We start from the raw sequence: 27,114 nt of genomic DNA, 5'->3' as shown, positions 1-27,114 counted from the left end.
AACAATTCCCCCCGGACTGTTCTGTCTGTGATCTGTCCGGTAGCCGCTTTTAGTCCATTGAAACTGGGGTGCACTGAGACTGCAGAGCACTTGCTCTTTCCCGAGCAGTGACGTTAGACCATACAGAAATCAATGGGAGGGAGTAATGTGTGTGCAGCGCGGGACTAAACACGGCCCCTGCAACTCAAATCATTCATCACGGCTGCTGCTCTTCGCCTTGGCCAGCCAATGACACTGAAAGACCACAAAAGTATATATGAACATCAGAACGGCCAGGCTGGCTCAGACCAAAGGGCCAGCTAGCCCAGTGTCTTGTCTGCTGACAGTGGGAAATACCAAGTGCCCTAGAGGGAGTGAACAGAATAGGGAATCCTCACATGATCTCTCCCCTGTCATCCATTTCCGGACAGAGGCTAGCGACACCATTCCTACCCATCCTGGCTAATAGTAGCCATCAATGGACCTAACCTCCATGAATCTATCTAGCTCTTTTCTGGACCCTGTTAGTGTGTTGGACTTCACAACATCCTCTGGCAAGGAGTTCCACAGGTTAACAGTGTTGCGTGACGAAATACTGCTTTTTGTTTGTTTTAAACCTGCTACCTATTCATTTCATTTGGTTACCCCTAGTTCCTGTGTTATGAGGAGTAAATAACATGTCCCTTCTCCACATGATTTTATAATCCTCTATGATATCCCCTCTTTTTCATTTCTTTTCTGCTGGAAAGGGATAACAAGTGGAGTTCCGCAAGGGTCTGTTTTGGGACCCGTACTGTTCAATATCTTCATCAATGATGTAGATATTGGGATAGAGAGTACGCTTATTAAGTTTGCAGATGATACCAAACTGGGTGGGGTTGCAACTTCTTTGGAGGATAGGGACATAATTCAAAATGACCTTAGCAAGTTAGAGAAATGGTCAGAGGTAAACAGGATGAGGTTTAATAAAGAGAAATGCAAAGTGCTCCACTTAGGAAGGAACAATCAGTTCCATACATACAAGATGGGAAGCGACTGTCTAGGAAGGAGCATGGCGGAAAGGGATCTAGGGGTCATAGTGGACCACAAGTTGAATATGAGTCAACAGTGTGATGCTGTTGCAAAAAAAGCAAATATGATTCTAGGTTGTATCAACAGGTGTGTTGTAAGCAAAACTTGTGAAGTCATTCTGCCGCTCTATTCTGCACTAGTTAGGCCTCAGCTGGAGTACTGTGTCCAGTTCTGGGCGCCACATTTCAAGAAAGATGTGGAGAAATTGGAAAGGGTCCAGAGAAGAGCGACAAGAATGATTAAAGGTCTAGAGAACATGAGCTATGAAGCCAGGCTTCATGAACTGGGCTTGTTTAGTTTGGAAAAAAGAAGATTAAGGGGGGACATGAGAGCAGTTTTCAAATATCTAAAAGGGTGTCACAAGGAGGAAGGAGAAAATTTGTTCCTCTTGGTTTCTGAGGACAGGACAAGGAGTAATGGGCTTAAAGTGCAGCAGGGGAGGTTTAGATTGGACATTAGGAAAAAATTCCTAACTGTCAGGGTGTGACGTAGTGGGGGTACCTGGCTGGTTTCTATGCTGCTGGCTCTGGGGTAACCCCCACTGGCTGCCGTGGGTACCACGACCCAGCAAAACAGGATGAGTCACTCACTATGCAAAGGGACCTCTCAACCGGTATGGCCAGACACCCCCCATGGAGAGGAACAAAGGAAGGTGGATGCTGCCCTGGCTGGGGGGCAGGGCTGGAAGAGGGTTAGTGAGTTGCTGTCTGGGAGCATGGAGGAGACAGCCTAGGAAAAGGGTCTGGAGTTAGGGGCCCAGTCTCCCCCATCTCAAGGGGGCCTGAGGCATCCTAGCCCAGCTCTGTGACCAGATTCCATCTGTGCTGTGCTGTATCCTGGAGAGGCAATGAACTTCCTCTATTCCACCGGCTGGTGCAGTCTGTTTGTGCCATTTCGGGGGTGCAGGAGAAAGGGGGGCCCCCAACGCACCGTCACACAGGGTGGTCAAATATTGGAATAAATTGCCAAGGGAGGTGGTGGAATCTCCCTCTCTGGAGATATTTAAGAACAGGTTAGATAGACACCTGTCAGGGATGGTGTAGACGGAGCTTGGTCCTGCCTTGAGGGCGGGGGGCTGGACTCGATGACCTCTCGAGGTCCCTTCCAGTCCTATGATTCTATGATTTTCCATGCTGAAGCGTGCCAATCTCTACTCATACAGCAGCCATTCCAAATCATGTTTTGTTGCCCTTTTCCAATGCCAGCGTATTTTTTGGAGACGCGGCGACCGCTTCTGCACGCAGTTTCCCAGAGGTGAGCGTACCGTGGGTTGATAGAGAGGCACGAAGAGATGTTATTGCTTAGTCTCTGTCCTTTCTCTTCATGATTCCCAGCATGCTGTTTGCTTTTTTGACGGCCGCTGCCACCGAGTGGGTGTTTGCAGAGAACTGTCCACGGTGACTACAAGATCTCTCTCTCGAGTGATAACAGAGCTTGTTGAGGGGTGGGGGGAAGGTTTGGCACCGGGCAGTAGCTGGCTAGAACCGATGTCTCGGGTGGGGCTTGTCAGTGTTCAGCGCCTCAGTTTCCCCTTGTTGCATGGGGGTAATGACACTGCCCTGGCTGGGGGACGCCAGCCCCGTGCCCAAAGCGTGTTGCGGGCGCTGGATGACAGGCATGAGAGAAAGGCAGTTTGCACCCTCTGCCGCTAGTGGACTCTTTTGGCAGGCAGGGGAGATGTTCCCGGCAGCGAAGGGGTTAACTCCTCTCTTTCCGAACATCCTGCCTGCTCCGAAGGGGGGGTGGGGCGGAGGGATGGGGAATCCCTGTGTTTCTCTAAGGATAAAGCCCGTTTACAGCCCAGGAGCCGGCAGTGGACAAGGCCGTGTCCTTGCAGCACACTCTGGGATGGACACCCCCTCTTCTCCCTCGCCCCCTCTGCCAGCTCGCCCCGCGGGTGCGGGGAGTGGGGCCTGGCAGCAGAGCACAGGCTGCCTTGCCTTTCCCGCACCTCCCCTCTGGCTGTGGGTCAGGTCTGGCTGTGCCGTGGGCCTGGGAGGCAGCCAGCCCGCGGTTCCTGAGCACGGGGCTTTCCGAGGCTGAACTCGCAGCGCCTTGCTCACGGGCCGTGGGGAGGGGGCCGTGGCGGGAAGGGAGGTCAAAGGGCGAGGGGCCTGGCCATTCCTGGACACAGGGCCCCGGCCGGACAAAGGGATCTGGCTTTGGAAATTCCCAGGCCCTCGTCCTCCCTTCCCCCCCGCCCCGAGCCTGCTCCCTGGGGCCCCTGCTCCTGTGGGGAAGGGAGAGAGCAGAGGGGAGGAAGGGAAAACGGCCCCGGTTTGCCAACGGGTGGCGTCCACACAGCGGTGGGGGCTAGCGGGGCAGCAGTGGAGCCGTGTGCGTGTGTGTGTGTGTATGCACATGTGGCTGAGTGAACGCATGTGTGTGTATCTGTGTGTGTGCGCTTGTCTGTGCGTGTGCACGTGTATATGCACATGTGGCTGAGTGAACGCATGTGTGTGTATCTGTGTGTGCGCTTGTCTGTGCGTGTGCACGTGTATATGCACATGTGACTGTGTGATTGTGCATATGCATGTGAGTGTGTGTGAGCATGTGTGTGTATTGTGTGCATGCGCATATGTGTATGCCATGTGTTTGTGTGTCTGAGTGTGCATACGTACGTGCATGTGTGCACGTGCTTGTGAGTGTACATGTGTATGCACATGTGTTTGTGTGCCAGTGTGCGTGTGCTTGTGTGTCCATGTGCACGTGTCTGTGTGTGCGTATATATGTGTGTATGTGCACGTGTGTGTATCTCTGTGTGTGTATATGCTTGTGTGTGTGCATGTGCACGTGTATGCTAGGGGTTTGTGTGTCTGAGTGTGCGTATGCATGTGTGTGTCTGTGTGTATTTGTTTGTGTGTCCGTGTGCATGTGTCTGTGTGTGTGCACTTGTGTGTGCACGCGCAAGGCTCCCAGGACCGGTGTATCAAGGGATGAGGCTTGGGACCCCAGGGATTGGCTGAGCTGGGGGCCAGAGCCCAGGCCTGGACCAGGAGGGTAGGAGGGGGTGAGGGGGGCGACAGCACAGGTGGGGCGTGGCTGCCAGTGAGTTCCTGCCCTTTCCCGACTGGTTTCCCAGACCCTGGGGGTCTTTCTCTGCTGGGCAGCCTCGGGGCAGGGCCCGATCACTGCTGCCCTGCGGGGGGGAGGGGTAGCTCAGTGGTTTGAGCACTGGCCTGCTAAACCCAGGCTTGTGAGTTCAATCCTCGCGGAGGCTGTTTAGGGATTCGGGGCAAAAATGTGTCAGGGATGGTGCTTGGTCCTGCTATGATGGCAGGGGACTGGATTTGATGATCTTTCAAGGGCCCTTCCAGCTCTAGGAGATAGGCATCTCCATTATAAAAAGTCCCAGCATGAGCCAGGCGCCTTGCGCAGAGGGAGCAGCTGTGGGCAGACTGGGGCTCCCTGGCGGGCTGAGGAGAGCCAAGGGGGCTGCTCCCCCAGCGCTGGGCTGGGCTGTTTGGCCTGGCCCCACAGCGGGCCTGGGGCAGAGGAGTGTTCCCTGGCGTGCGGAGAGGGCTGGCCCAGTGCTGAGACGCTGCAGCCCGGCGGCAGCTCCGGCTGGACCCAGGAACGCGCCTCTGGTCCCTCCCTGCAGAGCGGCTGCTGCCCGGCTGGGACGAGGGCGCTGGCCTGGTCCGGGCTGCCAAGGGGGATGAGGAGCGAGCGCGGGATCGCCCAGTGCAGGAAGGGAACATGGCGGGGACCGGCCAGGGCACCCGGAGAGCTCGGCAGCAGGGCAGATTGCTGGGCACCTCGGAGGCAGCGGGTGGCATGGGCGACGGCGAGGGCGACACAAACTCCCAGGCTCGCCCCTGCCCCCTTCTGAGGGGCCCAGCAGCTTGGGCCGGGGCCATCAGCCCGGCCGGAGACCAGCAGAGCCCTGGCTCCAGGCTGCGGGGACAGAGATCACACAGCCATCGCATGCAGCGCACTCAGGCTGGAGGGCTGGCCCCGCACCAGTAGCAGTAGCAGGGCTTTTATCCGCAGAGGTCTCCAGCCACTGGGGGTCACTGGGGGTCTCTCGTGTACACGCGCCACTGGTGAGCTGCTGGCTGGTTCCGTGGCCAGCAGCCCTGGTCTCTGCACCTCCCTGGGTCTGGGGGAGGCCCCTCCAGCTCGTCCCACACCAGGCTCTTGGCAATGCCCCAGCCTGGCGTGTGCTCCCCTGCGCCCCAGGCTCCGTGGCCAGTCCGCATGGGGCGTGAGCTGCTGCAGGGTGTTCCCGAGGGGTCGCTGGGGCAGGAGCTGGAGTCGAAGGGCACTTTGCAACGCCTTGCGACATGAAAGGCTCCTGGCTTTCAGGAGCCAGGGGGCGGAAGGTGCATGTGCCTGCACAGACACACGCATGGCACCCGACACATGCATGCCCTGGTGCTCTCACACACATGTTCTGGTGCTCTCACATGCATGCCCTGGTGCCTACACATGCATGTTCTGGTGCCCACACACGTGTGCCCTGGTGCTCACACACACATGCCCTGGTGCTCTCACACACATGTTCTGGTGCTCTCACATGCATGCCCTGGTGCCCACACGCATGCCCTGGTGCTCTCACACGCGTGCCCTGGTGCTCACACACACATGCCCTGGTGCTCTCACACACATGTTCTGGTGCTCTCACATGCATGCCCTGGTGCCCACACGCATGCCCTGGTGCTCTCACACGCATGCCCTGGTGCTCACACACACATGCCCTGGTGCTCTCACACACATGTTCTGGTGCTCTCACACGCATGCCCTGGTGCCCACACACATGCCCTGGTGCCCACACACGCATGCCCTGGTGCCCACACGCGCATGCGCAGACACGTGTGCACACAATGACCCGCTCCGGTTGGCCTGGTCTGGTCTCTGCTGTGGTGCAGCACCCCCCGGTACCCTGGATCCCGTGTCCCCGGCTGTCCCCTGAGCAAGGTCACTCGGTCCTGGAGCAGCAGCCGAGTCCTTCAGGGAGGCCCTGGCTCCAGGCCAGCAGGGGCTGCTTATCCTTCCCGACAGCGCAGGGAGATGTTCCAGGGTGGCCGGTTGCCAGACCGGGCTGTTTAGAAACATGAAACACGAGAGCCACATGGGCCCGTGCCGGGGCTTTCCAGCCCCTCTCTGCCCAGTCCCGGCTGGGGACAGGCCTCCCCTCGCCGGGCTGCCTCTGACTCTCAGCCTGGCCCGGGGATGGCAGGGCTGGAAGAGGTCCTGCCCCGCACAGCCCGGGGCTCCACGCCCCTGGCCCTCTCTCGCCAGTCAGTACGTCACATCGCCCACCCTGGCTCCCCCCACAGCCTGGCCCACAGACCACGGGGCCGGGGCTGAGCCCCTGGATGGAGAGAGGCAGGGTAGGAATTAGTGACGACTCGGGGGTCTGGCAGTGTGTTTGACTGGCTGCCCCCACAGCTGGCTCCCCCCTGGCTGGCTGCCCCCCTGGCTGGCTCCCCCCTGGCTGGCTGCCCCCACAGCTGGCTCCCCCCTGGCTGGCTGCCCCCCTGGCTGGCTCCCGCTGGCTGGCTGCCCCCCGGCTGGCTCCCCCTGGCTGGCTGCCCCCCCCGGCTGGCTCCCCGCTGGCTGGCTGCCCCCCGGCTGGCTCCTGCTGGCTGGCTGCCCCCCGGCTGGCTCCCCCTGGCTGGCTGCCCCCCCCCGGCTGGCTCCCGCTGGCTGGCTGCCCCCCGGCTGGCTCCCCCTGGCTGGCTGCCCCCCCCGGCTGGCTCCCCGCTGGCTGGCTGCCCCCCGGCTGGCTCCCCGCTGGCTGGCTGCCCCCCGGCTGGCTCCCCCTGGCTGGCTGCCCCCCGGCTGGCTCCTGCTGGCTCCCCCCTGGCTGGCTGCCCCCCCTGGCTGGCTCCCCGCTGGCTGGCTGCCCCCCGGCTGGCTCCCCCCTGGCTGGCTGCCCAGCAGATCTCTGAGGGTCTGTCTACGCTACAAAGTTAATTCAAACTAACAGCCGTTAGTTCGAATTAACTTTGATAGGCGCTACACATGCAAACTACTTAATTCGAACTAGCAGTGCGCTTAATTCGAACTAGGTAAACCTCGTTCCACGATGACTAACGCCTAGTTCGAATTAACTAGTTCGAATTAGGGGCTGTGTAGCCCCTTAATTCGAACTAGTTGGAGGCTAACCCGTCCCAGCTTGCCCTGGTGGCCACTCTGGGCACAACCAGGGAAACTCGTCTGCCCCCCTCCTGGCCCCGGAGCTCTTAAAGGGGCACGGGCTGGCTACGGTGCTTGTGCCAGGTGCAAGCCTGCCAGCACCCAGCCAGCAGACCCTGCACCTGGCACGGCACAAGCCAGCCACCCTCTGCCACCCAGCCCTCCGCCTCTTCCCGGGACCAGGCTGGCAGCTCCCAGGAGCCTGCCCGGGTCCGCAAGAGGCGGGCGCCCGCCTGGTCTAGTGCAGAGATCGTGGACCTCATCGAGGTTTGGGGGGAGGCCTCCAACATCCAAGACCCCCGCACTAGGCACAGGAATGGGGCCGTCTAGGGCAGGGGAGCTGCCAGCCTGGCCACCAAAGGCCACATGCGAACCCAGGAGCAGGTTTGCATGAAAATCAAGTTGGTCCAGTGAGACCCCCCCAGCCCTGAGCTTAGAACATAAGAACGGCCGTACTGAGTCAGACCAAAGGTCCATCTAGCCCAGTAGCCTGTCTGCCGACAGTGGCCAGCACCAGGTACCCTGGAGGGGATGGACCGAAGACAATGATCAAGCGATTTTTCTCGAGCCATCCATCTCCAGCCTCTGACAAACAGAGGCCAGGGACACCGTTCCTACCCCTGGCTAATAGCCTTTTATGGACCTAACCTCCAGGAGGTAGGAGATACCTCGCCCTGGCCCTGCGCCGGGCAGAAGGGGCGGCTGAGGGAGGGGCTGGGTGCACAGTGGGGGGCGCGGGGGGTTCAGAGTCACGCGAGGGAGGGTGCGTGGGAGCCGCCCCGTCGGGAGAGGCACCCCGCAGTGCTGCTGGCCTGGGCCCAGACTCCGTAGCGGTGCCCGAGTGGGGTGGGGTCTTTCCCAGCCCCCAGCCTTCCCCACGCCTGCCCCGTCGGATCGGACCGTGCAGAGGCAGAGCTGCTGTGACCGGCCGCGAGCGCCTCGCGCCAGCTGCCGGCACGACAAGGAGGGGCAACGAATTCTCAATACAGCCCTTGTGCCGGGCTGGCGCCAAGCGCTGTCTGAGGGGGGCAGCCTCCGCGTGGGCCTGGGGCCTGGCCCCTCCTCTCTGAGGCACCGCAGGGCTTGCTAAAATGACCCAGGCTGGGCCCTAGACTCTGGAGCCAGCTCTGGCCCAGGGCAGCGAAGGACTTCACGTGAATGAGGGCAGTCCGTTCCGAAGCGCTGCCCGCCCCCAGCACGCGCCTCTCGAGGGCGGCCACTCGAGGGCGGGGATGCGGTGCGTTCGGACGGGATGGGGGGTGCTGGGCGCAGCGGGTCCCGCGGGGATGCGGTGTGTTCGGACGGGATGGGGGGGTGCTGGGCGCAGCGGGTCCCGCGGGGATGCGGTGTGTTCGGACGGGATGGGGGGGTGCTGGGCGCAGCGGGTCCCGCGGGGACGCGGTGCGTTCGGACGGGATGGGGGGTGCTGGGCGCAGCGGGTCCCGCGGGGATGCGGTGCGTTCGGACGGGATGGGGGTGGCGCTGGGCACAGCGGGTCCCGCGGGGATGCGGTGCGTTCGGACGGGATGGAGGGGTGCTGGGTGCAGCGGGTCCCGCGGGGATGCGGTGCGTTCGGACGGGATGGGGGGGTGCTGGGTGCAGCGGGTCCCGCGGGGATGCGGTGCGTTTGGACGGGATGGGGGGGTGCTGGGCGCAGCGGGTCCCGCGGGGATGCGGTGCGTTTGGACGGGATGGGGGGGTGCTGGGCGCAGCGGGTCCCGCGGGGATGCGGTGCGTTTAGACGGGATGGGGGGTGCTGGGCGCAGCGGATCCCGCGGGGATGCAGTGCGTTCGGACGGGATGGGGGGCGCTGGGCACAGCGGGTCCCGCGGGGATGCGGTGCGTTGGGACGGGATGGGGGGGTGCTGGGCACAGCGGGTCCCGCGGGGATGCAGTGCGTTCGGACGGGACGGGGGGGTGCTGGGCGCAGCGGGTCCCGCGGGGATGCGGTGCGTTCGGACGGGATGGGGGGTGCTGGGTGCAGTGGGTCCCGCGGGGATGCGGTGCGTTCGGACGGGATGGGGGGGCACTGGGTGCAGCGGGTCCCGCGGGGATGCGGTGCGTTCGGACGGGATGGGGGGGTGCTGGGTGCAGCGGGTCCCGCGGGGATGCGGTGCGTTCGGACGGGATGGGGGGGCGCTGGGCGCAGTGGGTCCCGCGGGGATGCGGTGTGTTCGGACGGGATGGGGGGTGCTGGGCGCAGGGGGTCCCGCGGGGATGCGGTGCGTTCGGACGGGATGGGGGGGTGCTGGGCACAGCGGGTCCCGCGGGGATGCGGTGCGTTCGGACGGGATGGGGGGTGCTGGGCGCAGCGGGTCCCGCGGGGATGCGGTGCGTTCGGACGGGATGGGGGGGTGCTGGGTGCAGCGGGTCCCGTGTGGATGCGGTGTGTTCGGACGGGATGGGGGGTGCTGGGTGCAGCGGGTCCCGCGGGGATGCGGTGCGTTCAGACGGGATGGGGGGGCGGTGCTGGGTGCAGCGGGTCCCGCGGGGATGCGGTGCGTTCGGACGGGATGGGGGGTGCTGGGCGCAGTGGGTCCCGCGGGGATGCGGTGCGTTCGGACGGGATGGGGGGCGCTGGGCGCAGCGGGTCCCGCGGGGATGCGGTGCGTTCGGACGGGATGGGGGGCGCTGGGCGCAGCGGGTCCCGCGGGGATGCGGTGCGTTCGGACGGGATGGGGGGCGCTGGGTGCAGCGGGTCCCGCGGGGATGCGGTGCATTCGGACGGGATGGGGGGCGCTGGGCGCAGCGGGTCCCGCGGGGATGCGGTGCGTTCGGACGGGATGGGGGGCGCTGGGCGCAGCGGGTCCCGCGGGGATGCGGTGCGTTCGGACGGGATGGGGGGCGCTGGGTGCAGCGGGTCCCGCGGGGATGCGGTGCGTTCGGACGGGATGGGGGGCGCTGGGTGCAGCGGGTCCCGCGGGGATGCGGTGTTTTCGGACGGGATGGGGGGCGCTGGGCGCAGCGGGTCCCACGGGGATGCGGTGCGTTCGGACGGGATGGGGGGGTGCTGGGCACAGCGGGTCCCGCGGGGATGCGGTGCGTTCGGACGGGATGGGGGGTGCTGGGTGCAGCGGGTCCCGTGGGGATGCGGTGCGTTCGGACGGGATGGGGGGGTGCTGGGCACAGCGGGTCCCGCGGGGATGCGGTGCGTTCGGACGGGATGGGGGGGTGCTGGGTGCAGCGGGTCCCGCGGGGATGCGGTGCGTTTGGACGGGATGGGGGGGTGCTGTGCTGGGTGCAGCGGGTCCCGCGGGGATGCGGTGCGTTCGGACGGGATCGGGGGGCGCTGGGTGCAGCGGGTCCCGCGGGGATGCGGTGCGTTTGGACGGGATGGGGCGGTGCTGGGTGCAGCGGGTCCCGCGGGGATGCGGTGCGTTCGGACGGGATGGGGGGGCGCTGGGTGCAGCGGGTCCCGCGGGGATGCGGTGCGTTTGGACGGGATGGGGGGGTGCTGGGTGCAGCGGGTCCCGCGGGGATGCGGTGCGTTCGGACGGGATGGGGGGGCGCTGGGTGCAGCGGGTCCCACGGGGATGCGGTGCGTTCGGACGGGATGGGGGGGCGCTGGGTGCAGCGGGTCCCGCGGGGATGCGGTGCGTTCGGACGGGATGGGGGGGCGCTGGGTGCAGCGGGTCCCGCGGGGATGCGGTGCGTTTGGACGGGATGGGGGGGTGCTGGGTGCAGCGGGTCCCGCGGGGATGCGGTGCGTTCGGACGGGATGGGGGGGCGCTGGGTGCAGCGGGTCCCACGGGGATGCGGTGCGTTCGGACGGGATGGGGGGGTGCTGGGTGCAGCGGGTCCCGCGGGGATGCGGTGCGTTCGGACGGGACGGGGGGGTGCTGGCTGCAGCGGGTCCCACGCGGAAAGCAGGAGCAATACCGGGCCCTTGGCCCTGGGGCTCCTACGCCTGCGCCCGCCGCCCCCACAGCCCCCGGCTCTATCCCTGGCCTGGCGCCAGCCAGAAGTTGCCAAAACAACCGGGATGAGGGGCGCGGCGCCTGCCAGGAACCGGCCTCCCTCCCCACCCCACCCAGCTGCGCCGCAGTGAGCCGGGGGGCGGGGTGGGAGTGGGCCCCCGGCCAGGATGTTGCAAGGTTGGAAAGCGAAAGCGGGCCGCTGCCGGGATAAATACAGGCAGCCGGGACGGGGGAGCATCTCGGGCCTGCCTGCTCCCAGCCTTCAGACGCCTCCTCGTGCCTGAGCACCGGCCACAATGAGCCTCCGCGTCCTGCTGCTGCTGGCCACTGCCCTGTGCCTCTGCCAGGCCCAAGGTACGGTGAGGGGCAGGCGGCCCTGGGGCGGGGAAGGGGCAGCCGGCCCGTGGGGGGGGGGGGCCCATGCTCTGGCCATGCCCAGACGGCTGGCCCCTTTGCAGCAGGTGCTCTGTGTGCGGAGGGGAGGGAAGGGGGGGGCGGCAGCGTGCCCTAGTGGTTAGATCAGGCTCAGAGCTGGATGGAGGCTGCTGGGTTCAATCCGTTTGCTCCCCGGTCTGCCCTGGCCCCGGCTTGTGCAGAGCTTAGCATCCACTCCTGGGCTGGGAGGGGCGCTCACCTGCCTGCCCCCTTTATTGGGGTTCCCTGGGAACTGGGTTGGTCCAGGCCCCCGAGTCAGCAGATTAATGTGTGTGGGGGGGGTGTCCCGGAGCAGGGTCGCCAGGCGTTCGAGCCCCAGCTGATGCATTGGAGAAGCATCAAACAACCCAAGAGAAGCTTGAGACTGGCTGGGGGTCGGGAGTGAGGGGCACCAGCGGGGCTGGGGGGCAGGGGCTGTGGGTCAGGAGTGAGGTGCACCAGCAGGGCTGGGGGGCAGGGGCTGTGGGTCAGGAGTGAGGGGCACAGGCAGGGCTGGGGGGCAGGGGCTGTGGGTCAGGAGTGAGGGGCACCGGCAGGGCTGTGGGCCAGGGGCCGTGGGTCAGGAGTGAGGGGCACAGGCAGGGCTGTGGGGCAGGGGCTGTGGGGCGCGAGTGAGGGGCACAGCAGTACGTGAGGAACTCCCAGCGCGCTGCCGGGGGCCTGCCCGCCCCGTGCCAGTGTGGGTGCCAACGCCCCGAGTGCCCGGTGATGCTCAGGCCGGGCGCGGGGCCAGAGCCGGCGTCCCGGGTTTGTCTGCGTCTCACCGCGGCCTTGCCTGCCCCCAGGGAGCGAGAACCAGGCCTCCGACTGCTGCCTGCGCCACAACAACCACCCCATCCCGCTCAAGGTGCTCGCCTCCTACCGACTGCAGGGCCCCGAGACCGGCTGCCGGCTCCCGGCCATTGTGTGAGTAGCTGGCCCAGGGCCGGGACCCTGCCCTTCCCCGGGGCTCGGGGCTCGGGGCTCGGGGCTCGGGGTGGGGGCGAGAAGGGGGGATCTGGCTGCCCGCAGCCAGGCCCCCCCCCCAGCAACTCTCCTGTTGGGATCCAGGTTCATCACCAAGAAGAACAAGAGTCTCTGTGCCCCGCCCAACGCCAAGTGGGCCCAGGACCTGATGGGGAAGCTGGAGGGGCAGAAGGGGAAGCTGGAGGGGCAGAAGGGGAAGCTGCCCCGGCGGAAGGGGGCCAAGCCCCGCAAGCAGAGGAAGCCGCGGCAGTAAGAGGTGAGGCCGGCAGAGCCCCCGGGGCCGGGAGGGGCCGGGCCGCAGCGGCTCCGGGGAGCAGAGTCTGGGTCAGCCGGGGCCAAACCCATGGACAGCAGGGGGCGCCGTGCAGCCACGTGGGGGCAGATAGCTGGGCTGGGGGGGATTGGCAGGCGAGCCGGGATGTGCCGGGGGATGCAGGGCGCTTACGGGACCGGCCCGCCCCTGCCCGCCCTGGCCTTGCCCAAGGAGCCGGGGCTGCCTGGTCACTAATGGCGCCCCGATGCCATAGCCTGGGCTGGGGATGGCTGCTGACAGGGGCTCTGGGCAATGGGGGAGGGGCAAACGCAGGCTCTTGGAGCCCGGAGACCCCCCCCCCCGCTCTCTCTAACCGCTCTCTCCCTTGCAGGGCAGCTGCCGCCCCCCCAGGAGCCTGCCTGGAGCCCCCCTGCTGCAAGCGAAGCCCGGGCTGCGTCTGGACCTGGGTGGGGAGGGCTTGGCGGGGCGGGCGGACGAGACTCTTCTCCGCGTCCCCTGCTGACAGCGTCGCGTCTCCTGCTCAGCGTCCGTGACCCGCTGTCCTGCGGCGTGTTCCGCCCCGGCGCCTACGGCCTGCTCCCTCCGCCTCCCCCGCCAGCCCTGCGCTGGGCGCCCCTCCTCTCAGGGCCCGCTCCCGCGAGGTCGCCTGTCCCCAGACCTCCGGGGCAACCCCGGCCCCCCAGCCTGCCTCCCGCTGTGGGCAGGGCCAGTGCCTCTCCGAGGGAGAGAGATTTGCCCACAGGCACGGCGCAGATACGGGGCTGGGGAGAGCTACAGCCGGCCCGACGGCCGCGGCCTGGCGGATCCCTGTTGCTTCTATCAAGTGCGCTTATCGGGGCCGATTGCTTTCTGGGTGGCGCTTGCAGACTGTCTGAAGAAACTGTGAAGTCCTCTCCGCGGCCTGCGGGCCGGGTCCTGCCCCGTGCGCCGGGCTCGCGCCCCGGGACCCCCAGCCGGGGGCAGACTGAATTTGAGCCAATAAAAACCATTTAACCCTGAGCCTGACGTGTGCCGGTGCTGTGGGGTGAGCTGGGCACCTGGCCAAGCCGGGATGGGCTCTCCGGGGGCAGGACCCCGGGTGAGGCGGGTGGGTCGCACCCTGTGCCCGGGGGCTGACCGGTTGCGGGGGGCCAGGCTGACGGGGACCGGGGGTGGGTTTGCCTCGGCAGCATGGGGCAGGGGCAGGGGCAGGTGTGGGCCTCAGTGCTGGACGCTGTGGCGGTGCGGGGTGTCACCGGGGGGCCGGGCGAGGTGCCGGAGCTCCCTGTGGACCCGAGGGTCCCTGAGTCTCCGCTCTGGGTTCTACAGGAGGCCCCGGGGGTCCCGGCTGCCCGTGGCATCGCCCACTGGGCTGCCTCACGAGGGGGTGTGGGAGAGCGGCACCGAAACAGCCTGGCTTGTTAACGCTCCTGCACGGGGCCCTTCCCAGCACCCGGCGAGGCAGCAGGGCCTAGTGGGCAGCGCCGCTGGAAAGGGGCCGGGGCCCGAGCGGACAGAGGGTGAATCGGGCTCAGTGCAGGGGGGCGGAAGAGGCTGAGGATCCGGAGGGTGCTGATAGCCGAGCGTCTGTTCCACTTGGGAGCGAACAGGCCCCTCTACGTGGCCCGGGGGGCCCCAGCGGGAGCCCAGCACCGGGCCCCTGCGGGCCCCTGCGTCACACCCCGCTGGGCTCCAACTGGGAGGGGCTGGAAACCCCTTCCCCTGGGTCACTGCTCCTATCTGTGCAGCCCCTTGGGGGCCTGGTCCTGGCAGGAGGATGGGCTGGTAGCTCCCTCCTCTCAGATCTGGCCAGGCGCTCCCTGCTGGCCCCCGCCAATGGTCCCTTGAAATGTTTCCATATATGTGCGGAATAATTGTATGTGCACAGAGGCACGTGGGAATGTGCACCATCAGGACAAACAAAACCCAGCTGTGGGCGCCCATAATCCACTGGGCGGCATGGGAATGTCTCCTGGGCAGCCACACACGCGCCCCGCTTACAGGGAACCCTGGCCCGGACCAGCCACTGCAGGGGGAAAGCCTGTTTCTGCATCGGTGGCTGCAAGCCTTCCCTGGGCCCCATAGGCTGCTGCACGGCTTCCTCCTGGGGCCTCACGGACACGTTTCCTGGGCCCTGCCCCTCCGGCTGCTGGCCCTGCCTGGACACCCCCTCAGCTCAAACAGGGAGGGACGGGCGGGGGTGCTCTCCTCCCTGGCTCTCAGGGTGTAAGGAGCCGGCAAAGTGCCCCGGGGCTAAATAGTGCCACACAGGACCCCAGAGGGTGAACAAGGGGAGAGCTCAGGACGGGGGGTTGCTCATAGGCCCCGACTAGGCAGCAGCTCAGGCCGACGTGCCAGACCTGGCAGACGTCCGGCTCCTTGGGACCCAGGGCCCAGCGGCTCAGCCAGCCCCGTGGGGCCCAGGGGTGGAGGCAGACGGGCTCCCCCGTGTCCTGCTGGACCCTCTCGGGCTCCGGCACATCTGAGCCCCACGGGTGGAGAATGGGGAGACATTCCTGGGGGGCTGCAGAGTCTGGGGCAGCCAGACCCCCGGACACCCCGCGTGTGGGGCAGCCCCCTGGAGTGCTGCAGGGCTGTGACCTGGGGTAAGGCCCCCTGTGGGGAGAGCTCGCCCTGCCCAGGGCAGACGCAAGAGGGGTTGGGGGGTGGGGGCTGGTCACTGGGCTTTTCCCGGATGCCAGCGGTGACCCCTTTGGGGAAACGACTCTCGCGGTGAGCCAGGAGGCTGCAGGTGCAAAGCGCCCGTCTGGCAGGGCCCAGGGGGTCCCCACAGGCTGGCAACCCACAGGGAAGGCTGCTGAGCCCAGGGCCCCTGCCTGTCTGGGGCCAGAGCCCGGGGTCTGGTGGGGCAGAGGCCCGTCACCGTCAGTGGCTTTTCGAGTGTGAGCAGCAGGACTTCGACTTCCACGTTACGAGAAAAGCGCAGCCCCTCCTCCTGCAGAGCGGCAGGCCGGTCACGTAGGGGCTAGCGCGGCCGGGAGACGCTTTCATGCCACGTCTGTCCCCCAGAGACGCTGCAGGACGGGGACAGAAGAGCGACCCGGTCACCTCTTCCACCGGCTCACCCACGCGAGCAGCTCCAATGACAGGACCTCCCCCAACTTGTCTCCGGGGCAGGCCGGGCTCCAACAACACTGCACCCACAAAGCGGACGGGGGGTGGAAATTTGGGCCCCTTTCTAGCGTACTCGGAGAAGAGCCCCCCCAGCCAACTGCTTAGATCATTCAGGTTGGTGCCTGCGCCAGCATCAGACCACGGGGGAGGGCCACGCAGGCCTTGTCCCCGGGTGAAGACGTGGCAGACCGATCCAGACAAGTCAGGCGTTCGCTCGCTGCGCCGAAGGGCTGGCCGTTCAGACGCCGCGGCAGAGGGCGGGGGGACGTGCAGGTGGTGAGCAGGTGGTGATGGGGATTTTGCTGAACTCACCTTTCAGGCAGGATTTGGGGAGACGGGAACAGAGCTGGGCTATCGGGCTGCCTTGGCTCTCGCTTTTTCTTGGGCCCGGACACTGAGCGAGGGCGGAAAACGAAGACCCAATTCTCGCAGAACTAAATCTCCTTGGGCACTTACGCCCGAGCGAGCACGGCTTGATCCCCTGTGAATAAAGTCCGGCACATTCACGGGCCCGTTGCACAAAGCTGGAAACAATGCAGGCCCAAAGCAGCTGACAGGAAGAATGTTAGAAATGTGACAGTTGAGAGCCTTGAAGGACACTTTATTGGGTGTCCCAAACCCACAATCCCACTGCGGAGGAAGGCAGCTGTGCGGACACGAAACCAGTGTGGTTCAGCGGTGAAGTGATGGCAGCTGTAAAACACAGGGACTATGACACGCAGGGAAAAAAGGGGAAGTCGAGTAATGAACATAGATCGGAATGTAGGGATCGTAGATTGATAAAAGAAACAAAGGTCTATGCCCAGCAGAGTGAAGGACATGAGAAGGTTTTTAAATATTATGGTGTCCTAGACTGATAGAATCATACAACACTAGAACTGGAAGGAACCTTGAGAGTCCTCGAGTCCAGTCCCCGGCCCTCACAGCAGGACCCAGCACCGTCTACACCACCCCTGACAGGCGTCCGTCCAACCTGCTCTTCAATATCTTCAGAGATGGAGACTCCGTAACGTCCCCAGTGCTTCACCATCCTGACCGGTAGAGAGTTTTTCCTGATGTCCAACCTCCCTTGCTGCAGTTTAAGCCCATTGCTTCTTGTCCTGTCCTCAGAGACCACAAAGAACAATTCTTCTCCCTCCTCCTGACACCCTTTTAGATACCTGAAAACGGCTCTCATGTCCCCTCTCAATCTTCTCTTTTCCAAACTAACCAAACCCAATTCTTTCAGGCTTCCCTCCGAGCTCAAGTTTTCTAGACCTTTCATCATTCTTGTTGCTCTTCTCTGGACCCTCTCCAATTTCTCCACATCTTTCCTGAAATGTGGTGCCCAGAACTGGACACAATCCTCCAGCACAGAGTACAGCGGAAGAATGACTCCGCACGTCTTGCTCACCACATTCCTGTTAATGCAACCCAGATTCATGCTTGGTTTTTGCAACAGTGTCACACAGGAACCACGACAATAATAAGGGTCAATTACTAGATGGAAATGGCAGCGTTATACATAATAATTTAGAAAAGGCAGAAGTGGTCAATAATATGTCTGGTCTGTATTTGGGGAAAAGCCATCTCATCATATGTTGAGATGATCACTTTTTCTATTCCACTTTTTCTATTCACCTAGCAGCAGCTGCCTATGCAGATGTTTTTAAATTAGCAGGTGCAGAGAACTTTCATCTAGGAGTTTCAAAAGAGCTGGCCGAGGGTTGGCTGCACCGCTACGGTACACTCGGGAGGCTGCAGGTTGCAAAGACAGTTCATGTGCTGATTTCAAAATGGTAAATAGGACCAGCCAGGTCACTCCAGGTAAATCAGCCGGACACTGATCCTGGGAGAGAGAATGGAATGGCTGATACGGGACTTGATTAACAAAGAGCTAAAGGAGAGGAGTGTAATTAATACAAATCGACGGGGGTTTATAGAGAATAGACCCTGTTGGTCTAAGTTGGTATCTTTTTTGATGGGATTCCAAGTGTGGAGGATCAAGGTCAGACTGTCAATATCAGAGACTTTTGTGAGGCGCTGGGTGTGAACCCAGAACTGACGGGGTTTGATTAAAAAGCAGAATGAACTAAAATAAACGTGGCCCATTCAGTGGATTGAGAGCTGAACGGGGGAACTGTTATCTGGTGGGCTCATTCCCAATGGGGCCCTTGAGGGCTCGGTTTTAGGCTCAAGATTATATTTTCTTTTTATCAATGAGCGGGAAGAAAACCCACGCTGGCAGATGACACCGCATTGGGGCGCGGTAGCTCACGAGCAGCACACGTCACTGACGCCGAGCAATCCAGAGCAGCGGCTCGCAGCCTTTCCTGACGGCTGCGCCCGTGTCGGAGTCTGATCGCTGTACCCCACGTTTCACCTCACTGCAGAGCGACTGACTGAAGGACCAGCTGCACAGTGAGTGACCAATTGCTGGCTTGCTCATTTTTACCACCCTACGACGTACTGGAGAGAGTGTGTGTGTGTCCGTGTGTGTGTGTGTCTGTGTGTGTCCATGTGTCCGTGTGTGTGTGTGTCTGTGTGTCCATCCGTGTGTGTCCGTGTGTCCATGTGTGTGTGTGTCCGTCCGTGTGTGTGTGTCTGTGTGTCCGTGTGTGTGTCCGTGTGTCCGTCCGTGTGTGTGTGTGTGTGTGTGTGTGTGTCCGTCCGTCTGTCCGTGTGTGTGTGTGTCCAGTGGGGCTGACAGCCACCGTGGGCCCTGGGCAAGGGATGTGTGTGTGCGGGGGGATCCACACCCCTGGAAGGGGTGGAGGGTGGAGCTGAGGGCAGTCAGCCCTTGGCACTGCCCAGACCGTAGTGCCCGCAGCCATATCCCCACGGAGCAGTGCTCCAGCGGCAATTCAAAGAGGCCTGGGGCGCCGGCTGCTGCCTCAGTAATACCATCGACAGCAGCTGGGAGCTCCGAGCCCCTCTGAACCTCTGGGCCCTGGAGCACCTGCCCCCTTTGGTGGGTCTGTGAGTGTCTGTCCGTCTGTGCGTCTGTCTGTCTCAGGCCAGTCCCCCTCCCCACAGGGTGTGGGCCTTGGGAACAGCCTCACTGGACGAGCCGCGGAGCCGAGGTGGGGAGAGCGACTCCCCCGCGCGGGACGGTTCTGTCCTCGCAGGTCGTGTGCTCCTGCCCCCGAATCAGTTTGGTCGCCCTCCGCTGGCCCCTCTCCAATGCGCCCACGTCCTTCCTGTAGTGGGGGGCCCAGAACTGGCCGCAACACTCCAGATGTGGCCTCCCCAGAGCCCAATAAAGGGGAATAATGACGTCTCTGGATCTGCTGGCAATGCTCCTCCTAATGCAGCCCAATACGCCATTAGCCTGCTTGGCTACAAGGGCCCCTGTTGGCTCATCTCCAGCTTCTCATGCACTGTAACCCCCAGGGCCTTCTCTGCGGAGGTGAGGCTGAGCCTCCAGCTGGCTCCGCCGCCTTTGCGTCCCTCCTGCACACGGAGGCTGCCTGCAGCCCCAGCAGGGAGAGGGCGGGGAGGCATGAACGGGCAGTTTGCTGGCTGGAAACGATCCAGGGATCTCAGCCGCCCCGGGGGCCGCAGATACGCCCAGTCCACCAGCTCTCACCCGCCCTTCGGACCAGCCGCCCCGGATCGTTTCATGCTTTTACCAAAGGTGACATCGTCGATTTGCCGAGGGGCCGCATTCCCAGCTGTGCTCAGTTCCGGAGGGGTCTCGGCAGGGGGGCTGGTTCCAGGGCTGGGCCGGTCCCTACGCTAACCTCCGAGCAGACTAAAGCAGCCTCGAGGCTGCTCTGAATACACTGTCCGGCTACAGCTCCTGGGAACCCCCAGCCAGCAAACTGCCCGTTCATGCCTCCCCGCCCTCTCCCTGCTGGGGCTGCAGGCGAGTGGCCCAGGCAGGCAGCCTCCGTGTGCAGGAGGGACGCAAAGGCGGCGGAGCCAGCTGGAGGCTCAGCCTCACCTCCGCAGAGAAGGCCCTGGGGATGACAGTGGATGAGAAGCTGGAGATGAGCCAACAGGGGCCCTTGTAGCCAAGCAGGCTAATGGCATATTTGGCTGCATTAGGAGGAGCATTGCCAGTAGATCCAGAGACGTGATTATTCCCCTTTATTGGGCTCTGGGGAGGCCACGTCTGGAGGGTTGCGGCCAGTCCTGGGCCCCCCACTACAGGAAGGATGTGGGCACATTGGAGAGGGGCCAGCGGAGGGCGACCAAAATGATTTGGGGGCGGGAGCACACGACTTAGGAGGAGAGAACCGTCCCGCGCGGGGGAGTCGCTCTCCCCACCTCGGCTCCGCGGCTCGGCCTGGAGGGGAAATGCTCACCCCGGTGCACCCCCCCGGGGGAGGGCAGGGGGGCCAGGCCCGGGACACTCGCAGTCATCCTCGCAGAGTCTGCTGGCAAAGGGCCGAGGCCTTGGCTGGCTTCCAGCGAGCGTGTCCCGTCCCCTCCTGCATTCCTGGAACAGACAGGCCGGGGGGACCCTGCCGGGGGGCTGAGGAAACTACCAAGCCCAACAGCCCGAGGGGGGGAGGGGCAGCAGAGCAAGGGGCCCGATCCTCTGCCCCGTGGCTCACAGGGCAGGGCTGCCCCAGTAGGCGGAGCAGGACACGGGGCCACGGGGGCATTTGCTATGGGCCGAGGGGCGGAGTGTCGGGTGGGACATTTCTGTCTGTCAGTCAGCCATAGCCGCACCAGAGTCAATGGGCCAGATCCGGCTAGTGTCCCACAGCCCTGGGTCCGTTACAGTCGGTGGGGCCCGATCGCAGCGAGTGTCCCACAGCCCTGGGTCCGTTACAGTCGGTGGGGCTGGATCGCAGCGGTTGTCCCACAGCCCTGGCTTCGTTACAGTCGGTGGGGCCGGATCGCAGCGAGTGTCACACAGCCCTGGCTTCGTTACAGTCGGTGGAGCTGGATCACAGCGAGTGTCACACAGCCCTGGGTCCATTACAGTCGGTGGGGCCGGATCGCAGTGGGTGTCCACAGCCCCGGCTCTGTTACAGTCGGTGGGGCCGGATCGCAGTGGGTGTCCACAGCCCTGGCTCCGTTACAGTCGGTGGGGCTGGATCGCAGCGGTTGTCCCACAGCCCTGGCTTCGTTACAGTCGGTGGGGCCGGATCGCAGGGGGGGCCACAGCCCTGGCTCCGTTACAGTCGGTGGGGCCGGATCGCAGTGGGTGTCCACAGCCCTGGCTCCATTACAGTCGGTGGGGCTGGATCGCAGTGGGTGTCCACAGCCCTGGCTCCGTTACAGTCGGTGGGGCCGGATCGCAGTGGGTGTCCACAGCCCTGGCTCCGTTACAGTCGGTGGGGCCGGATCGCAGTGGGTGTCCACAGCCCTGGCTCCATTACAGTCGGTGGGGCTGGATCGCAGTGGGTGTCCACAGCCCTGGCTCCGTTACAGTCGGTGGGGCCGGATCGCAGTGGGTGTCCACAGCCCTGGCTCCGTTACAGTCGGTGGGGCCGGATCGCAGTGGGTGTCCACAGCCCTGGCTCCGTTACAGTCGGTGGGGCCGGATCGCAGTGGGTGTCCACAGCCCTGGCTCCGTTACAGTCGGTGGGGCCAGATCGCAGTGGGTGTCCACAGCCCTGGCTCCGTTACAGTTGGTGGGGCTGGATCTCAGCGAGTGTCCCACAGCCCTTGCTCCGTTACAGTCGGTGGGGCTGGTTCTCAGCGAGTGTCCCACAGCCCTGGCTCCGTTACAGTCGGTGGGGCTGGTTCTCAGCGAGTGTCCCACAGCCCTGGCTCCGTTACAGTCAGTGGGGCTGGATCGCAGCGGTTGTCCCACAGCCCTGGCTTCGTTACAGTCAGTGGGGCCGGATCACAGTGGGTGTCCACAGCCCTGGCTCCGTTACAGTCGGTGGGGCTGGTTCTCAGCGAGTGTCCCCCAGCCCTGGCTCCGTTACAGTCGGTGGGGCTGGATCGCAGCGGTTGTCCCACAGCCCTGGCTCCGTTACAGTCGGTGTGGCCGGATCGCAGTGGGTGTCCACAGCCCTGGCTCCGTTACAGTTGGTGGGGCTGGATCTCAGTGAGTGTCCCACAGCCCTGGCTCCGTTACAGTCGGTGGGGCTGGTTCTCAGCGAGTGTCCCACAGCCCTGGCTCCGTTACAGTCGGTGGGGCCAGATCGCAGTGGGTGTCCACAGCCCTGGCTCCGTTACAGTTGGTGGGGCTGGATCTCAGCGAGTGTCCCACAGCCCTTGCTCCGTTACAGTCGGTGGGGCTGGTTCTCAGCGAGTGTCCCACAGCCCTGGCTCCGTTACAGTCGGTGGGGCTGGTTCTCAGCGAGTGTCCCACAGCCCTGGCTCCGTTACAGTCAGTGGGGCTGGATCGCAGCGGTTGTCCCACAGCCCTGGCTTCGTTACAGTCAGTGGGGCCGGATCACAGTGGGTGTCCACAGCCCTGGCTCCGTTACAGTCGGTGGGGCTGGTTCTCAGCGAGTGTCCCCCAGCCCTGGCTCCGTTACAGTCGGTGGGGCTGGATCGCAGCGGTTGTCCCACAGCCCTGGCTCCGTTACAGTCGGTGTGGCCGGATCGCAGTGGGTGTCCACAGCCCTGGCTCCGTTACAGTTGGTGGGGCTGGATCTCAGTGAGTGTCCCACAGCCCTGGCTCCGTTACAGTCGGTGGGGCTGGTTCTCAGCGAGTGTCCCACAGCCCTGGCTCCGTTACAGTCGGTGGGGCTGGTTTTCAGCGAGTGTCCCCCAGCCCTGGCTCCGTTACAGTCGGTGGGGCTGGATCACAGCGGTTGTCCCACAGCCCTGGCTCCGTTACAGTCGGTGGGGCTGGATCACAGCGGTTGTCCCACAGCCCTGGCTCCGTTACAGTCGGTGGGGCCGGATCGCAGTGGGTGTCCCACAGCCCTGGCTCCGTTAAAGTCGGTGGGGCTGGATCTCAGCGAGTGTCCCACAGCTCTGGCTCCGTTACAGTCGGTGGGGCCGGATCGCAGTGGGTGTCCACAGCCCTGGCTCCGTTACAGTCGGTGGGGCCCGATCGCAGTGGGTGTCCACAGCCCTGGCTCCGTTCCAGTGCAGGGCTGTAGGTGGCTGTTGCGGAGCTGGTAGCCTGCTGTTGAGGCTCTGGTCCAGAGGTTGCGGTGCAGGGGACAGTGGGGGAGGGGGGACTGGGCACTGCCTCCCTGCCCTGAGCCATCCCCCCGTGCTACTGCCCCAGCGCTCTGCTGCACCGACCTCGCCCACCCGCACCCCTGGGAGGACGGAGCGGGGGTGCGGGCAGGGCAGGGGGTCCGAGGGTGCCAGTGGCGTAGTGAAGGTGCTGCAGGGGGTGGGGCAGTTGCCAATTCAGTCCCCCCTGCTCCCCCGTCATCCCTCGGCTCGCCTGCTCCTCCTCCGCCCGCCGGCTGGAGCCTCCTCCCTGCCCCCAGCCCGACCCGCCTCCATGTCCGCCGGCAGGTTGGTGCATGCGGGGCCTGGTCCCAAACCAGCGGGGGTGGGGGAAGACACAGTACAAGCTCCCCCCGCCCAGGTTTGGGGCCCCGCCATGCAGCGGGGGAGGGGGCTCAAAGGTTGCTTTTGCCCCGGGGCGCGTAACGCCTCTGTGGGTGCTCCTGCCAGGGGCGCCGAGCCGGGGGGAGCAGGGCCGGGTGGGGGAGGGGCTCAGGGCGACAGGGAGGGGGGCCGAGTGGTGGGACCAGGAGTCTGCCATTTGCCCTGTGACTCCATGGCCGCCGCCCGGCTCTGGCCACACATGGGCCGTGCCCTCTAACGGGACCCCTCAGCTCCTTCCTCCCTAGGGGGTGTGTGGGTTCTCTGGCCCAGCCCCACTGCAGCCAGGCCTGGCCGGCATGCGCCTCTCCCCACACCCCCGGGGGCAGGCAAGCCCTGGGCTACAGACGGGGGGCGAGGCCGGGAGGGAGAGGATGCGACTCGCCCAAGCAGCTGGGGCAGAGCCGGGAAAGGTTCCTACCGGGACCGCGAGCCCCATTTGGACCGGCCCCCCCTCGCCAGCTGCCGGCAGCCGCCCGGGACCAGCGGGGAAAGTCCTGTGGCAATCTGTGGGGTGGGGCGCACAAAATCCACCTGCCTGGGCCCCCAGGCTCCGGGGCGGGAGGGGCGGGAGGGAAGGGTCTTTCTCCTCAGGCGGGGGCCACCTCGCTGAAGGTTTGGGGGTTTTCTGCGTCTCACTCGTGTGCGGCCCCCGACCTGAACAAGGGGGCTGGGCCGTGGGGAGCGCAAAGGGCTCGTTTCGGTTCCGTTCGCCAGCCGCCTGCAAGCGCTTCCTGATTCCTCTGGCAGGGCCAGATGTTCCTTTCACAACAAGCAGCTGTGGCCAGCGCCGGAAAGCCCCTGCGGCCGGCTGCGCGGCTGTTCCTGCAAGCGGCAGCCGGGGGCAGGCTGAGCCCGTGCAAGCTGGCCCTTGACCCACTTGGCCGGCGGTGGGGCTGCTTAATCCCTGTTTGTTCTGGCGCAGGGACAGGCCGGGATGAGCAAACATTGGCTCCCGGCTCCGTTCTCACGGCTCGGGGCATGCTGCGCCTCGGCCATGGGGCAGGAGGGTGGGGGGAGAGGGTGCCGTGCGCCGGACCGGGGGGAGAGGTGGCGGCTGGGCCCCGGCTGGGCCAGGCCAGGGGAGCGGGTCACTCCAGGGCTGGCGAAGGGCAGCAGACCTGTAGCTTCCAGGTCATCGATCTGACTCGCCACCTGGCTCGGTGCTGGCTGGGCCATGGGGTCTCATGCCGCATGCCCACCCGGCAGGACCCTGCTGGCTGCCCCTCGCTGGGCGTGCCAGGACACAGCTCAGCCTCCCGGTGCCCGCTCTATGAGCAGGGCTGCCCCCCAGCCCTCCCTGGCACCCCTGCCAGCTGCCATGGCCCACAGCTCGGCACTGCCAGGCCGTCGAAGGGCCAAGCGGGCACCAGGTTGGGAGTGATCCTCTGATGGGACCCTGCCCCAGCCGTGCCCCCGGCGGGCGTGGGGCTGGGTGGGCTCCCCGGAGGGTTCAGCCCTGTCCCTGAGCCAGCGCTGTGAAGCTGGCCCCATTTGTGTAGGGAGAGGGTGCGCAGAGAGACAGGCCGGGGTGGGCGAAGGGAGGCCGGCCAGGGTGGGTGGGTTGCCAGGAGACTCGTGGGGGGGGGAGTCACAGGCTCTGTGCTCCTCTCAGTTCTTGGGGTTCCTGGGGGACCCCCCTTGTGCCTCACAGCAGCAGGCACTGGGGGGAGAAAGCCCGAGCCGAGGGTGGATCCGGCGTCTCCTGGCCTCTGCCCCTGTGTGTGGCTGGGGTTTCCTCACCTGGCCGGCGGAGGGCTGCCCGGGAGTGGGACCGGCAGCCATGTCATGGGGGTTGCCCGGGGAAAGGCGCCGTGCCGCCATGCCCCGCACCGCAGCTATTAATGTGGCTGCCTCTTATCTTTGCTCCCTGGACTCGCCCCGTGAGCGGCGGGGCCAAGTTTCCTGCAGATAAGGAGGCTTAGCGAGGTGATAACGCAGGGCCGGGCACCAATTCGCGTTAAGCCAAGACATCCTGCCTGCCCAGCCCTGCCCCTGCGCGCCCCACTAGACTTTGCTGCGGGGCTGGCGGCGCGGCCGTGCTGGAATGCCCCGGCCGGGGGGAAGCAGGCTCAGAAGCGGTGCAGAGCAAACAGCGCGAAAGCCAGTCACGGGCCCTGGGCTCTAGGAGAAACGAAACTCTCCGGGGTCGGATGTGAGCAGGGCCAGCTGCCAGCCAGACGCGGGCCCGCAAACCCCGGGGGAACCAGTCTGTCAGCAATTTGCTGGGGGCGAGGCCGGGCTGGAACTTGCTGCGGGGCGTGCGTGAGCCCAGGGGCGGGGGGCCTGCGTGGGGGCCAGACGACACGAGGCAGAAATGGCTGAAGCAAGTGGGGTCGCCCCCCGGGGGGAGGGAAACGGGGCCAAGCGTCAGGTGACCGGCAGCGATGCCTGCTGATAGGGTTAGGGACAACCTGCGGGAAGCCGGTTTGTGTGGGGGCTACCCTGGCCCGGCGGTTTTCTAACGAGCGGCTCCCGGGTGGGATGAACGCTTGGCAGCGAGTCGCTCACGGCGAGTGACCAGCAGGCTCCGCGCGGATGGGCGCACATCTCCTGTGGTCCCCGGGGCATGGAGACCCCCCTCCCCCCGAGGCCCTGCTGTCCTGGGGGCTGCGTGCGCCCTAGGGCGAGATGGCGCAGCCCAGAAGACCTCACCGCCTAGGGCTTTCACGGGGGGAGAACGAAGAGGCGAAGTGACGTCCTCAGAGTCGGGAGCAAAGCCAGGCCTGGGACCCGGCTGGCCCAAAGCCACCCCCTCCTCTCTGTGCCTCACGGGGCTCTGTGCCCTGCAGGGGCGGCGAAGGGGGCATGAAACCCACGGAGGGGGGAGGTGCTGCCCGGTGCCAACGAGGCAAGTTTCCCCAAACGCCGACCCCCCCCCAACAGAACAGCCACCCAGGGAGAAGGGCAGAAGCTGCGTCAGTGAAAGCATCACGTGCAGCCGGGCCAAAGCCCCCGCCCGGGGCCCTGGCCTTCCTGGAGCTGTGAGTGGGCCCCAGATGGGGGCTAGGAGCCGGTCCAAGGCATGACTTTAGCTGAACGGCTCGTCGGGGGAAATGCCCCAGAAACCCACCCGCTCAGGCCTTCCCTAGCGCAGGGGAACTCCAGCCGGCGAGGAGGCGAGTTAAAGGGAAGCTAAGACCAGTCCCAAAAGCCCTGTGCCCGTGAGGTTCCTGGAAGTGGAGTCAAACTACCCCCTGGCGACTCACCCAGTGTCCACTCCCTGTTCAGAGAGAGCCGGAGTCCCCCGCCTGGCTAAGCAGCAAGGCAAGAGGCCTCCTTCCCGCACGGACAGAGGCCCGTCGGCGCTGGCCCCTCGCCCGCAGCGGGGTCGACGCAGGCAGCGCGCCAACAGCGAGCGACGGACCCAGCACCGCGCAAAAAGGGAACGGAAGCAGGAAGCTGCCAAGCGGCTAGTGGCGATGGAGGGGAGGCGAGGCCGGGGCAGAGACCTGCGTTGGTGAGGGGGACTCCCACCCGGCAGTTCTGTTCCGCCGGCCCAGCGGCAGACGTGCCCCAGGGGAGGAGGTTTTGGAACAAACCGGCCAATGAGGATGGGATCCCCCCGGAGTCTGTGGGCGCAGAGTCAACACAGTTTTTGTAAAGGGAAATCGGGCCACCCCAGCCTGCTCTGAGGAGCCAGCAAATGTGGGCAAGAGGGATCTCGAACTTGAATTTCCGAAAGCCTTGGACAAGGCCCCTCGCCATGAGCTTGTGAGCTACCACGGCAGGGAGAGGGAAGGGCCGCTT

The 27,114-nt window shown here is 64.9% G+C and overlaps 1 protein-coding gene across 2 annotated transcripts; it reads left to right on the top strand.

Moving 5' to 3' along the window:
- Positions 1–11,306: 11,306 nt before the first annotated feature.
- On the top strand, positions 11,307–13,785 carry LOC142830010 (C-C motif chemokine 21). 2 transcript variants are annotated; one of them, XM_075932816.2, is made up of 4 exons: positions 11,307–11,465; positions 12,332–12,452; positions 12,597–12,768; positions 13,162–13,785. In XM_075932816.2, exons 1-3 carry the CDS (start codon positions 11,408–11,410, stop codon positions 12,763–12,765), a joined length of 348 nt encoding a protein of 115 aa, XP_075788931.1. In that variant the 5' UTR covers positions 11,307–11,407; the 3' UTR covers positions 12,766–12,768; positions 13,162–13,785. The 2 variants fall into 2 exon arrangements, with proteins under 2 accessions (XP_075788931.1, XP_075788930.1); XM_075932815.2 differs by having other exon boundaries at positions 13,157–13,785.
- The last annotated feature ends 13,329 nt before the right edge of the window (positions 13,786–27,114 follow it).

The sequence above is a fragment of the Pelodiscus sinensis genome, chromosome 6 (genome assembly GCF_052426305.1).
Source record: "Pelodiscus sinensis isolate ZL-2025 chromosome 6, ASM5242630v1, whole genome shotgun sequence".
Lineage (NCBI taxonomy): Eukaryota > Metazoa > Chordata > Testudines > Trionychidae > Pelodiscus > Pelodiscus sinensis.
Note: the sequence above shows the minus strand (reverse complement) of the source record. Positions and strands in the feature narration are given on the sequence as shown.

Coding starts and splice junctions, on each gene's coding strand:
- LOC142830010 (XM_075932816.2), top strand. CDS start 11,408: ATGAGCCTCCGCGTCCTGCTGCTGCTGGCCACTGCCCTGTGCCTCTGC. Junction 11,466..12,331: donor GTGCCTCTGCCAGGCCCAAG/GTACGGTGAGGG, acceptor GCCTGCCCCCAG/GGAGCGAGAACCAGGCCTCC. Junction 12,453..12,596: donor TGCCGGCTCCCGGCCATTGT/GTGAGTAGCTGG, acceptor GTTGGGATCCAG/GTTCATCACCAAGAAGAACA.